Source organism: Siphateles boraxobius, unplaced genomic scaffold (genome assembly GCF_051911475.1).
Source record: "Siphateles boraxobius isolate OS27281-9 unplaced genomic scaffold, OSU_SipBor_1 35, whole genome shotgun sequence".
Taxonomy (NCBI): Eukaryota; Metazoa; Chordata; class Actinopteri; order Cypriniformes; family Leuciscidae; genus Siphateles; species Siphateles boraxobius.
The window spans coordinates 3602445-3617286 of record NW_027508975.1 but is presented as its reverse complement, the minus strand read 5'-3'; the positions used below and the strand labels follow the sequence as shown (position 1 = coordinate 3617286).

The 14842-nt window shown below is 37.8% G+C and overlaps 1 protein-coding gene across 2 annotated transcripts; it reads left to right on the top strand.

Moving 5' to 3' along the window:
• Positions 1-699: 699 nt before the first annotated feature.
• On the top strand, positions 700-14833 carry casd1 (CAS1 domain sialic acid O acetyltransferase 1). Of its 2 annotated transcripts, none has more exons than XM_077196077.1 (18): positions 700-1414; positions 3166-3262; positions 3357-3477; positions 4279-4317; positions 4434-4496; positions 4585-4629; positions 4715-4838; positions 4914-5116; positions 6136-6549; positions 6640-6729; positions 6825-6944; positions 7606-7766; positions 7890-7965; positions 9124-9225; positions 9326-9466; positions 9542-9619; positions 9902-9994; positions 12782-14833. In XM_077196077.1, the coding sequence occupies exons 1-18, from the start codon at positions 1129-1131 to the stop codon at positions 13031-13033; spliced, it is 2505 nt and encodes an 834-aa protein (XP_077052192.1). In that variant the 5' UTR covers positions 700-1128; the 3' UTR covers positions 13034-14833. The 2 variants fall into 2 exon arrangements, with proteins under 2 accessions (XP_077052192.1, XP_077052193.1); XM_077196078.1 differs by having other exon boundaries at positions 882-1414; positions 7606-7763; positions 7887-7965.
• The last annotated feature ends 9 nt before the right edge of the window (positions 14834-14842 follow it).

The window sequence follows — 14842 nt, the reverse complement described above, 5'->3', positions numbered from 1 at the left end:
TGTTTTTATCATTCCTGTTACAGTACACAGGAACTACTGCACAGACATTTATAAAAAAATATCTATAGCCATGTTTAAATAAAGCTCTGTGAAAACATTATGTGCATTTTTACACTATAATGTAACAGTATAAGAGTGTCACATCGAGTGCTCAAAAGTTCAACACTTGCGGTCTTCACACCCTTGAATATTTGGAGCAAACACAGGAAATAAGTCATGCAAGTTGAGAAGAGGTCAAGTGAACAGATCGCAAGTGTGGCACACGCCCGATGTATGAATACACACATCTTGCCAGAAGATGGCCTCCACAACACTTCTGAGGCTAACTGGTTTTTCCAAGTGGTGCACGCTGCAGAGCCAAATGATGGGAGTGTTCTGGGATGGGATACCCTCCCAGAGAGGGCAATTTTGGATACAGTACAGATTTTATGACATGGGCGGGGCTAAGAGTTGTACTGTAGAATACAGCTAAAATCTGATTGGCTTCTTCAGTGCCTGTGTCCTGAATAATTATTGGTTTTGGTAAATGGATAGGAGGCGCCACATAATTTATATAACTTAATTCATAATTCATAAAGGTTTACTTTGTTCTTGTCTTTAAGAAACTACGATTCTAACAGTGTTTGACTATTCAGTATGAATGTAATTAAATAGTAATGGAATCATAAAATTTATAAGCAATAAGCTGTCAGCTGCAGTATCAGATATGAAAAAACAACAACAATGCGAGTTGTTTTTATAGTAGAAGGACAGGACAGAGCTATTAGGTCATCTTGAAAAATGTATTTTCGACCATTTTATAATTGCCGAGTGATTCAAACCAGAACAACTTGATTTGCAACATCAAGCGAACTAAAAAAAGTCAATGTTCCTCGCCCAGCAGATGAGGAAAGAAGAGCATGATTCAACATATTATTTGCACAGCTGTTTGTCTTGAACAAACAATTTATATTGGATGTTAATCGCCTATTTTGTGGTTAAGGACATAGGTGGGGAAAGGTTCAAAGATTAAATATTTGTTATCCTTCAGCTTAACAAGTGCAGCAGGGCAGTTAAAAGTAATTAAAAAGTCGGAAGGCGAAAGAAAGTAAGCAGAAGGAAGTTAAACCTAAGAGGTGGACCGTGGATATGAAAGTTGACGCAACAGCAGAATCGGACTCCAGTCAACCGTCTATTCTCGCGACCGCTGAAACTGAGGGAGAGGCGCACGCGCCGCTCGGCTCTCCCCCCGTCAGCTTCGCTGCAGCTCGTCTGTCTGCCTGTTGTCATGGAGGAGCCAAGATGGCGGTCCTGGCCTATAGCCTAGGCAAACGGGAAATAAATCAGTATTTCAGCATAAAAAATGCAAAATTGCTGTCTGTCGCCGCCGTCGTCCTTCTCACTGTGTTTCACTCGGCTTCACGACATTATGGAGGTACGTGTTTGTGTTGCGGTGTGGGAGAAAGAGCTGCGTGTTTGTGTTAGCACAAATGCTAAAGCTGTCACTCTATGTTTTCAGTCAGCGTGTGCGCGTGTCTGTCACTGCTAGAAAGCTGCTGCAGCTTTGCTCTGGCAAACTCATTTAAATTATTGTTGCTTTGTTAAATCGGGTGATTATTGGGTGCACTTTTATTGCGAAGCACAACATTTCATCTGTCAAAGACTTTAGCTAATTAATACCAGAACAACGCTCAAATCAGTGCTGTCGCCCAGCTGCCAATAGCTTCTGTCATCACAGTTACATTTCCAGTTAGACTTAATGTTTTTTTGACGCATAGCGCCAAATAGGCTAAATCTCATAATTAACTGCCTTGGACTGGTTGTATTGTGGGGGCATTATAGGCGTGTCTAATGCCCCAACATTGTAGTTCATTTCGAATCCAGTCAAATGCTTGTTGTATCTCTATTCTCAAGTTTATAGGTGGAGGCACAGTAATCCATGGTTGATCATTAATCTAGTCCTGACATGTGTTGCCTTATATTGAAGCATATTTATGGTTTCATCTTAATATTTAGGCATGTTCAGTTGATAATATTGTGATCTCTCAGGATTGTGCAGTGCATATTTGTTTTAACATACATGAAAGATCTTATCTCACAGCTCATCTCAGAGAGCTCAACTAAAAATGATGTAAGTCATTGAAAATCATTTACTTACTTTGTTTAAAATGAATTGACATGCTAATTGAATGCAGTTTTACATTTGGAAGGATTGAAAGAAACAAGTTTCAACAGTTGGTCTGGTTTGACCAGGTATTCAAAATTCTTTATTGCCTCGAGATTTGTCATCAGCCCTGAGGTAATTTAAAAAAATAAAAATGTGATATGAAAAAATATCCTATCTTTACCATGGTGGCATACAAGCTGCATGAGAGGCACGTTAAAACACCATAGGTCTACTAAATTTAATTTATTCCCATGATGCAAAGCAGAAGTCAGTGTCTGTTTATCCTTCAGAAATCATTCTAATATGCATATTTGCTGCTCAAGAAACATTTATTATTATCAATGTTGAAAACAGTTGTGCTTTTTAATATTTTTGTTGAAACTGTGATACATGATTCTTTGTTTAAGATAACGTTAAAAAGAAAAGCATTTATTTGAAATTAAAACAAATATTTGTAACTGTATAAAAGTATTTACTGTCACCTTTGATCAATTGAAGGCATTCTTGCTGAATAACAGAATTAATTTATGTCATGACAACTCTTAAGAGAGATTGGCATGGTAATGGATAGGCCAATGGTAATGTAGCTATTTGGTGCTGATTATTATTGCTGCTTCTGTAGGCTAGAGCTTGTAAAGAGATTTGCTACTGTCAATACATATTCACAGACATACTGCTGTGAGCATGTACAACACGCTGCTCCTGCAAATATAACATGAAATAACCCCCGTAGCAGATCTATAGTCAGGTGGAGCTGGGGGAGCTGGACGGTTTCTGAAAGCGCGCTGCAGACTGCTAACAGCAAACAGTGCCAAGTATTTTAATGTTGAGCTCATGCCACAGCAACCAATCAGCTGCGCTATGAAGACAACAATGTGATCACTAACTAATATATTTAAGGACCTATCAGCCTGCACAATTTAGAGTTTCATGACAGAACTTTAAAAAAAGAAATAAAAGCTTACTGACCCTTTCCTGAATTTGGTTTATTCACTGTAATTATGTGTCGTTTGTTTCAGGCAGTGACACGTGTGACTGGCTTTTATCCAGTGGACGTTTTTTAGGGGACAACGTATGGCAGCCCTACGGTTGCATGCTTCACAAGTACAAAAGCACGTAAGTCATGCTGTCATTGTTAATGTACGTCAATGATGTATGTGGGCTGTAGAAATGTGGGCTGGAATTTACAGTCCTTTTTGTTGTCTTTCAGTGAAGCAAACATTTGCCTCAGAGAGAAGAGAATAGCTTTTGTAGGTGACTCTAGAATACGTCAGCTCTTCTATTCTTTCATCAAAATGATTAACCCTGAGGTGAAAGAAGTTGGAAACAAGGTTTGTTGTTGCTATTCATTTCAGGATGCCTTCTTTTGGTTAACTGGTGTAATGTATTCCAAATCAGAGTGAAAATGTACTTCAAAGTGGTGTTTTGTTGGATGCCCCCCAAGCACTTGCAAGTTTAATACTTGCGCCAGTCAAAAGCTGTATTTAAATTAAAAAGGAAAGGGTGTAATTGTTCCTGTTTACCACAAGCTTAACTCTGGTATTTCAAAATATGCCTCAGACAAAAACAGTTGTTTATAGACATTAACCTGCATGCAATAATTTTTGTTTTTGTATAGAAGACCCTTTCTACTTTTGTAAGATATGATTAATTTATTATAAGTGAAAGTGTATGACAAAGGGTTGCTGATTCATCTCAACATGTCGGCCCAAACTCGATGTACGATAAAATAACTTTTTTAGGCCACTGATGTGTCTGGAGTCTTCATTTGACGTGATTTAAAACCTCCATGGAATCAAAATGAACAATTCTTATTTTTTATGGAATGTTCCAGTGTTTATGAACGATTTATCTGTGCGCACATTTTGTTATAAAAAAATATGTGCCCCTTAATCTTTAATAAAAAGAAATTGTATAAAAAATATAATTTGTAATTCTTTGTAAAAAAATAAATAAAAATAAATAGTTTTTCAAAATTAACAAGTATAGTGCATTTTAGAAAGATATAATAATACGTTTAATGCTAATCCTTTATTATTACAAATATACAGTAGATGCAGTAACAGTAATAAATATGTCATTATTATGAGTAAAACATTTTTTTTCCCTGTTTCTATCAATTGTTTCACCAGCATGAAAATATCCCCTTTGTAGATGGTGATTCCACTGTGGTAAGTATTTTTAATTAATTGTGTCCGGTGCAGCAGAACGTTTTATTTTATTTGAGACTTGATCCATCACATTTATTGATTGTTTTATAACAACTCAAAATATGTTTACCTTTTAGGACTTCCTGTGGTATGCAGAAGTGAACAATTCCTTGAAGGAGCAGTTAATGTTATGGACAGAGGTAAAGACGATTAAATTGTACTGGATACAAATTAGGTGGGTTATTAAATCACAGGCTTAAGAATCTTGTCTCAACTCAATAATTATAGGGATCTGCTTCCAAACCACATGTCATCATCATTGGTGCTGCCACGGTGAGTTCCTGTTTGCAGTCATGATGCTTTCAGGTGCTATTGTTGAAAATCATTCTACTGACTTGATGTTTGTGGTTTTCAACAGTGGTCCATTAAGTTGCACAACGGCAAGAGTGAGGCACTCTTTCAGTACAAAGCAAACCTCTCCGCTATATCAGACACACTGGAAAAACTAGCCGAGCATAGTGAAGTCTATTGGGTTCTGCAAGGTGAGTTTTGATATTCAGATGCACTGGAACCCTTCATGTTCCTGTCTTATGTTTACATTCTGCCTGTTTATTTAGATCCTGTTTACGAGGATGTGCTAAGTGACAGCCGAAAGATGATCACAAACGAGCAGATAAATCTGTACAACGAGGCGGCGGTTAGTACTCTAAATACCAGCAAAAAGAAGGTCAAGTTCTTAGAGGCTTCTCGGCAAGCTGCTATGGAGACCATTTCCCAGTCGGTGGATGGCCTGCACCTTCCTGAGAGCACAAGAGATGTTGTAAGTCAATAGTTGAGCCTTAGGGTGTTTTCAGACCTGTAGACCTTTGCTTTGTTCCAAAACGGTGACTAAAAATCTTACATGTAACATTTCTAAATGGCTCAAATTTTTTTAGTCCCCCTGTAGTCAATCATTGTATCCCTTAAAACTCATCTTCGATCACCAAAATTACATATTTAAACGTTTTTCCCTGTGAAAAAAATTATTCATGCCTTAAATTAGCTTGAATATAACTCTACACCCTTGCTTCATTTAGTATTCGCGGATAGCACGAGCTCAAAATACCTTATCCACTCTGTCAACTTTACTGTAGTAAATGCTGCACAATGGCAAGTGGAAATACTGGTTAAATTCTGCTATATATGTATGAACCAGAAACTGATTCGGAAGTGCAAAAGCGAATTTTATGAAGGGTCATCTACAAGTCGATGTTTCAGAATGGTAATGCGTTTTATTTATCGCTCTCTACAACGTCAGAAACATAACAGTAATTGATATGATTAGTCTTTTTCTTGACAACTTTATCAAGCAGCTAATAATGTGTTATAATGTTACACAAACCATGTTCCCGTTTGACACAAACAACATTAAAAACCTGACTTTAAAAGCCACGTGTGAGTAAACTGTCCTCTCATTGGTCAGAGGACACCTGCATCTGGCTTTTTTGTAGCTGTCGTTACAATGTCGTTACTTTATCATTTAGAGCATGCATCAAGGCTTTGTCAGGACAACATTCTTCCCTATTTCGAAGAACAGCAGCATTTTAAAATCAAAAGGCGCTCTTCTCTTTAGAGATTAACTCACAATTAATTTTGAGAGGCATTGCGATACAGCCTGGTTCAGTGGTCTGTTGGGTTGGATCGCTTTGCCACCACAAGCGAACCAATCCAGGGTTCGTTTTTTTTTTTTGGTGTGGATCCGAGCAAAATTACCATGTGTGAAAACGCCCTTGGTTTTGACAATTAGTTGTTCAATTTTAATTATTTTTAACAAATAGGAATTATTTACCCTCTTCTCAGGGTGCCATGGTTCTGATGAACTCCATGTGCAACAAGATCCTGAAGCCCATCGACGGCTCTTGCTGTCAGAGCACTCCTCCACTAAGCCTCCTTCAGAAGCTAGCTGCTGCTCTCTTCCTGGTGTCCATCATCTGCTTCCTCCTACTGGGCTGTAGTAGACATCATAAGAGCAGGCCCACTCCTGATGTGGAGAGCGGAGAAGAGAAGAAACCCCCTGCTGTTGTGGGTCAACTCAACCCAAAGGGACCTTTACTGGCCATCTGCAAAATGAGCCTTATCATGTTATATTTCTACATGTGTGACAGGGCAGACATCTTTATGAAGGAACAGAAATTCTACACACATTCTACCTTTTTCATCCCTCTTATCTACATCTTCGTCCTGGGCATCTTCTACAATGAGAACAGCAAAGAGGTAACACAGAATCTTGGGAAATTGTTGTTTTTCTAGTCCAAAAGAAAATATCAATACTGATTCTCAAACAATTTAAATTTTTGTTTTCAGACAAAACTCCTGAACAGAGAGCAAACTGATGAATGGAAGGGCTGGATGCAGCTGGTTATCCTAATTTATCACATTTCTGGAGCTAGTGCTGTACGTTTAAAAAAAAAAAAATGTAGTTTGGATTACTTAGCTTCAGTAGTAACTGCACTCTCAATCTCCTTTTTTTAATCTCTTTGCTTCCCCAGTTCATACCTGTGTACATGCATGTCCGTGTCCTGGTGGCTGCGTATCTCTTCCAAACAGGATATGGACACTTCTCATTCTTCTGGCTTAAGGGAGACTTTGGAATTTACAGAGTGTGTCAGGTAATTGTTGCAAGACTTTGGTGATCTTTGTTTCTTATATGCACCAGTGGCATGTGGTGGTCCTCTGTCAAAAAAATTTTTTAAGGCCAAATGTAAACTGGTTGTAGTTAAATTGTTTTGGTCTGAAACCATTAGTTTGACTGGTTTGAAATGGTTTTAGTTGAATAAAGAAAATAATACTTTTATTTCAGCAAGTAGACATTTAAACTGATCAAAAGTACCAGTATAACATTTATAATGTTAAAAAAGGATTTCGATTTAAAAAATGTTTAATTTTTAATTCATCAAACAAGCCTGGAAAAAGTATTAAGCAGCACAACTGTTTTTAAAATTTATAATAATAATAATACATGTTTTCTGATTAGTAAATCATCATATCAGAATGATTTCTGAAGGATCATGTGACACTCTATACTGGAGTAACAATGCTGAAAATTCAGCTTTGCATCATAAATTACATTTTAAAATATATTAAAATAGAAAACAATTATTTTAATTTATAATAATAATATTTTACTGTATTTTTCTATTTCTTAGTTTTATTCTTTTCTGTACAGCACTTTGGTCAGCCTTGGTTGTTTTTAAATGTGGTTTATAAATAAAAAATAAATTTTAATATTGTATTGATATAAATAATGAGTCCTTTCTTTTTGTCTTTTAGGTTCTCTTCAGGCTTAACTTTCTTGTGGTGGTGCTGTGTCTGGTTATGGACAGGCCTTATCAGTTCTATTACTTTGTGCCTCTTGTCACCTTTTGGTTTGCAGTCATTTATGCCGCAATGGCATTGTGGCCACAGATTCTTCAGAAGCAAGCCAATGGGAAGTCATATTACAATGTTTGCATTTATTAAATTAGTACACTAAACAATCCTAACATCATTTGATTTTATATATTAAGCCTTTGAAATATTGTTTTCTCTTTTTTTCCTCAATTACGTACAGGTAGTGCATTTTGGAATCTGGCACTCTTGTTGAAACTTCTGGGTTTGCTTCTTTTCATCTGCGTCTTTGCGTACTCACAAGTGAGTTTCTCTCGTACAGTAAGACTGTGAGACAGCATTGATATACATTTTTGGTTACACTTTATTTCGATAGTCCACTTTAGACATTCTACCAACCTTAAAGGGATAGTTCACCCAAAAATGAAAATTCTGTCAGTATTTACTCAACCTTATGTTGTTCCAACCCCGTAAGACCTTCGTTTATCTTCGGATTAAGATATTTTTGATGAAATCTGAGAGCTGGATCACTCCTCGTTAGGCTTCTTCAGGGATTTAAACTTGCCAGCCCCGAAAAGTAATTAAAGACATTGTTAAAATAGTCCGAGTGACTACAGTGGCTCAATCTTAAGTTTATCAAGCGACGAGAATACTTTTTGTGCGCAAAAACAAACAAAAATAACAACTTTATTTCAACTATTCATTTCCTTCTCTGTGGGCCTCTTGTCGGTTAACTTAGTATGATTGCGTAGAGCTACGTCACATGTAGGCTCACTATTGGCCGACGCTGGTCATGTGTGTGATGCGTGTGACGTACAACAACAGAAGCTTGCGCCATTACACTAGTGAACTGACTCGAGGCCAAGAGAGAAGGAAATGAATAGTTGAAATAAAGTCGTTATTTTTGTTTGTTTTTTTGCGCACAAAAAGTATTCTCGTCATTTGATAAACTTAAGATTGAGCCACTGTAGTCACTTGGACTATTTTAACAATGTCTTTTCGGGGCTGGCAAGTTTCAATCCCTGAAGAAGCCTATGGACTAGTATGGAGGAGTGATCCAGCTCTCAGATTTCATCAAAAATATCTTAATTCGTGTTCCGAAGATGAACGAAGGTCTTACTGGGTTGGAACAACATGAGGGAGAGTAAATACTGACAGAATTTTCATTTTTGGTTGAACTATCCCTTTAAGTAACTTTGCATTTACATGTCAACTAACTTTCATAAGAGTATTAGTAGACTGTTTGGTTAGGGTTAGGTGAATAAGTTGACATACTTGCAGAAGTACTTCTAGTCAGTAGAATGTCTCTTGGGGAGCATCAAAATAAAGTGTTAGCAGATATTAAGCAGACAGTCTCTAATGACTGGTAGTTGACATATAGTTGCAAAGTTACTTAGTAGAATGTCTAAAGTGGATCATCAAAATAAATGAGAGCATCTAAATCTTTTGCTTTTGTTGCAGGAACTCTTTGAGAGTGTTTTCTCTGTTTGGCCTGTTTCAAAGCTCTTTGAACTGCAAGGTAGCATCCATGAGTGGTGGTTCAGGTGGAAACTTGATCGATTTGTACGTAAAATACTTTGATTTTGAATGAATAAGACCTGTAAAACATTTCTCAAATTCACATCTTGAAGTGATGGATTTTTTCTGCTGTTTCGGATGCTAGGCTGTGATCAATGGGATGCTCTTTGCCTTCATATACCTGCTGCTTCAGAAATGTCAGCTGCTGTCTGAAGGCAAAGGAGAGCCTCTCTTCTCCAACAAGATTTCCAACTGTCTGCTCTTCATCTCTGTGGTTTCTTTTTTGGTAAGGCTTATTCTGCCTCTCTTCGAGACACTTAAATGGTAATTGATTTCTTCACAATGGATTCTTTGTTTACAGACATACTCCATTTGGGCCAGTGGGTGCAAAAACAAGTCTGAATGTAATGAGATGCATCCATACATTTCTGTTGTCCAGGCAAGTACCCATCCCACTATGTGCTCTTTTATAAGGTTATTCTCGTACACAGCTTTAACCAACACTTGAAAAGAGAAGTAAAAAAAACATATATATATATTGACTGTTCTTGACCACACTAACCTTTATCATAGTTGATTCACACAGTCAGATGGCTTTTGTGGGAACAGAAAGAACATTTGCAACCTAAAATAATGGATCCGTTTCAAAAGGCTTTTTGTTTCGTTCTGTTGTGCCTGTGAGGCTGTTGACTTTTTATCACTGCACTTTTTCTGCACACAGATTCTGGCTTTCATTTTGATCCGGAATATACCTGGTTACGGTCGCTCTTTGTACAGCTCATTCTTTGCATGGTTTGGAAAGATTTCCCTAGAGGTGAGAGTGCAAGCTTCTCTGCAAACAAACATTTAAAACAATACTCTGGGTTGTGGTCAACATACCAATGATATTTTTGGCACACGGTTGCCTTGTGACTCTTTCAGTATTAAAACAAACAGAGAATGCATTTACAGTAATATCTGATGGAAGTGCAGTAGGCCAGCAGGCACCAGAGTAAAATATACTGGAAATGAACTATTCTAACGTTTTGAATGTTTAGCCATAGTACGTAAGTATTAAAGGGTCATGAAACCCTAAACCAAATTTTCTGAGATTTAACCGTGTTGAACACCATTGAAGACAGTGTTAGATTTAATAGTTAAATTTGAGTTTCTTTTCCGCTATTTTCGTCTTCCGGGGTTTAAAATCTTCATCGTGTGACGTGGCAGAGCACTGTAAGTGCTTTGACTCATCGGTGTCTCATAATTATTAATGAGACTGAGTTTTCATATCTTATGAGAAGACTCTTAATTATTCATGACACCACGTGGATCTTTCCAATGACAGACATGTCAAACTGTGATATGGCGTAGTAGATGAGAGAGCCAATCATGGGACGCAAGTCTTTCATGGTGCAAAAGTTCAAGTGCGGTGAATATGTTTCCCTGCGATGCTGACAGGTGTAGACTCTGGCTCCGGGTGGTTGGTTGGCCATCAACCATGGACACATCTAAATTATATGTGTACAGCAAACATTTTTCGACGACCAATGAAAGTTACGTCTTGCGAGTAATGCGGTAGCTACCAAGTCCCGGGGACTTTTCTATCCCTTCAGATGTATGCGTGTCTAAAATGTAACCCTGATCGTTTTACTTGCCTTTTGTTAAATAAGCACTCGTTATTAAAAATATATATATATTTCGATAATACCTCAATTGTATGCTTAATTTGTGTAATTAAATATATGTCATTGGGGTTCAGGGGGCGTGTAGGCCTAGGCTATGCACGGAACGTTTTTTTTAAAGCGGAAAATTAATTATTTTCAAATGTATGCATTTATAGTGTGCATATAAACAACTTGTATTTTATAATGACATTATAATTATACAAAATTAATATGTTTTAAATAAAATTGATTACTTGTAGGCTAATATATGTAGCAGGGCACTCAGTTACTTTTGAAAGGACAATAATAAAGTTTCAGTTTGTCATTAGACTTTAACTTTGCCAGCTATAAAGAAATCTAGCATTTCCTCACGTTTTACCACTGATTTTTAGTGACCGTTGATATGCATGGGCCACTGGCGATGACAGTTCCCCCCTCTCCCCCGCCGTGCCACACCACACCCACTCCCTCCCTTCTTCTCACAGCCATCCACGCCAATTTAAGTTACATTTTTCAAAAATATTGTGAGCTAGACTTGAGCTGAAAGAGGGGGGTTTCATGGCCCTTTAAGGTACAGTCGCATTTACAGTTGTTAGGAATCCACGCAATCCGTAACATCACATGAGGTCAAAAGATTTCCCAACACAGATTTTTCAGTGTGTTCAAGTTGTTCGCTATGTTGACAAACGTAAAAAAGATGGAAACATCAAAAAGATGAACACAAATCCACCAGGGTTCGATGGGTTCGTGTGAAACCAGACCAAAACTGCAAGGGGCTCCAGAAATAATCCTGATCGGAATCGAACCTGCGAGAGCCAATCCACTTTGCATGCACTTCAGAAGAATGAGGACTTGTGCTGGAATTGATATGGTAAAACTATCGTTACTGTCTATCAGTGGGAATCAAGTACTGAGGAAGCCTCTGGAGCTGAAATTCAGATATGGTAATGGGAGTATTGTTTCCGACACACGCTGTAAATGCTAGACCAACGACAAACCGGGCCGTCTGACCAATCAGAGCAGAGTATAGAAAGGAGGTGATGAAAGCCGACTGTCAGCTAGCATGGGCGTTCTGCGTCTGCGTATAAAGGAGATGCGTCTATTTCTGCAGATATATTTGTATATATTCCTCAGTCAAAAAGGGAAATCGACACTTCAGGCTGCAGATACACAAACCTCAAACAAAGCAGCACTTGCTTACCGTTTTGAATATCAATCATGCTGATCACTTTCTTTAATTCACTCGGCTCATGTTATTATTAAAATATTCGCCCAGGAACACTGCCTTTGTCTCTACCGTCGTCTTTGCTAGCTGTTTTGTGCTATTTTTCTTGTGCACTGACTCGTTCACTAAACTGAACAGCCAATCAGAGTGAATCGACCCAAAAAACCCTGACGCCGCCCGACTAGAGCAAACGGTTCGGAACACACCAAAAAAAACAAGTTGGCTGACGCTCCAAAACGGCCCAACATCGTCCGATGGCCAACTGACGGCTTGGTGTGTCCCTGGCTTCAGAGAGACTAAAGGTGATGATACACAGGGCAACTTTTTGGGCAATGTCGATGGGCAATGTTGCCGTCAACGGGCAACCAGGTGAGACACAGGGCCCACGACCTATCTAAATTATCCTGATAGACATTTATTGCCCATTTTCAATGGGAAAGTGGCCAAGCAACAATCGCTCGGCAAGATTGCCCAGCAACATTACTCAAAAAGTTGCCCTGTGTATCATCACCTTAAATCTTTGATTTAACAGTTTCAGGCATGGTTAGAAGAGGTGAAATGCAATGTATATTATGAGAAAAATAAAGGTTTTTTTTTTATCCTTGGATACATGTAAACTTGTAGTAGGAGACCTCCAAAACAAAACCAGGAACCTTTAAAATAGCATAATAGGGGCACTTTAACAAACTAATTTGTTGCAACCATTCTTACATGCTTCTTGTTTTCCCACCAGCTCTTCATATGCCAGTATCATATTTGGCTGGCAGCGGACACCAAGGGCATCCTGGTCCTCATTCCAGGAAACCCCACCTTAAACATTATCGTCAGCACATTCATCTTTGTCTGTGTAGCTCATGAGATCTCCCAGATCACCAATGACTTGGCCCAGGTGGCCATTCCTAAAGAGAATGGGACTCTACTGAAGAGACTGCTGGGGGCAGGAGTCTTTCTAGCGCTGGTAATGATACTGTCCCAAAAAGAGTAACACACCTCGTCCGGTGAGGATGCTAATAGATCTGTGTGTAAAACAAAAAAACTCCACCAGCCTAGAAGGTTTTTTTCCTAGGAGTTGATCTAGGGAATTCTTACGGCACTGATCTGTATACAAAACTCAAGCTGGAACGGAAGCCAAGGACTCTGGAGCAACAGTGATTCAGATGATTAAAGAAGTAACCTTAAGCAGGTTGTTTGCAGTAGACCGATCACACAGACTGTGTGCAGATAAGTCAAGTAAACCTGTGCTCTGTCCGCTCTTCTCTCGTAGCTTTGAGGTGTGTTTTATGGGCAGTATTTAATAATTTATGGTAATATTTTATACTGGGGGTCTGTGTTTGTGTCTCTTCATTGTTTTCCCATTCTGTTTTGTACATGATGCCCATGACTGCAAAATGTAAAGGAGTAATACATTCCTTGTAAAACTGACAGCGCACCCACCATCGGCTCGTGCACAACCTTTCTTACAAACAATTATTTCAATTCATATTTCACCAGCAGCTTTATACTTCAGGTGAACAACCTCCAACCTTTGGATTATTGAAACACGAAAATCCATTTATTGCTGTTTTAAAATTAACTCCATGGCAGCGAATTTTTTCCGCCTGCATCAATATGTATGCTAGATGTGGAAAATGGGTTGGTGCCAGTACTAAGGGAATCCATGAGCACATTCTGCTTCCGTCACAATGTTTTAATTTACTGGAGGAACAGCATTTGATGTGAAATGTAAACTTGAACTATTAAGACAAAATCGTGTGCTTTGTTCAGGCACATTGAAAACACTACGCATTTGAGCCAGTTATTTGTTGGGGTTTTTTACCACATAGGTTTATTCTGCTTATATGAATTCAGCTTAAAGAGATAGTTAACCCAAAAATGAACATTCTGTCATTGCTCACTCCCCCTTTAGTTGTTCCAAACCTGTATGAGTTTCTTTCTTCTGTTGAACACAAAATAATATATTTTAAAGAATGTTGGTAAGTCAATGGGGTCCATCAACTGGTTATCAAAAATCTTTAAAATATCTTTTGTTTTCAAAAGAAGAAAGAAACTCATACAGGTTAGGAACAACTTACACTCAAGTAAGGACAAAATGTATTTTTGGGTGAACTATCCCTTTAATGTTAGAGACAGTTTTGTCTACGATCCGTGACCTCATTATTAATTGTCTTCATACCCTCTCCAGCTGCTTGAATTGCGGAAACTGAAGCCTGATGTTCATGTGTAACTTGATGTATTTTAAAAAATATATATATTACATGTAAAAAAAGTTAAATTTAATCCTCAGTTGAATGATAATGCTGTAAATAGATCCTTCATTATGTGCCATTGAGACGAGGCATATTGTTCGAGGCATTATTCAGCCTAATAATTTCCATAGTGGCACTTCCTTCGTCACAAATACTGACATTTTGGCTGAAAAGTTGCATTTGCTATGAAACTATTACATTTTTAATTTAATATATGTGAATTTAAAAGCAGCTACAATGTATATTATTATTTTTTCATCAGTGAAAATGCATTTTTCTAAGCAAAGCAAAATTTGTACAGCCTGCCATCAACTGACACATTCAAGCAACTGATCGTAAATGTTTATTTGTCCTTTTCACCTTGTTCATAAAACAAATTATTTGTATAGTTTGCTATAAGTTTTATTTAAAGAAACCTCAAAGGAAATGGTTTTGTGTGTGTACAATACATTGTCCAAAAATGTGACAATATTCATTTAATTTGGAAATGCATACATCTTATTGTAAAGTCAATGTTGATAAATCCCTTTTCAAAAACATTTTCATTT

Coding starts and splice junctions, on each gene's coding strand:
- casd1 (XM_077196077.1), top strand. CDS start 1,129: ATGAAAGTTGACGCAACAGCAGAATCGGACTCCAGTCAACCGTCTATT. Junction 1,415..3,165: donor GGCTTCACGACATTATGGAG/GTACGTGTTTGT, acceptor CGTTTGTTTCAG/GCAGTGACACGTGTGACTGG. Junction 9,226..9,325: donor GGTGGAAACTTGATCGATTT/GTACGTAAAATA, acceptor TTCGGATGCTAG/GCTGTGATCAATGGGATGCT.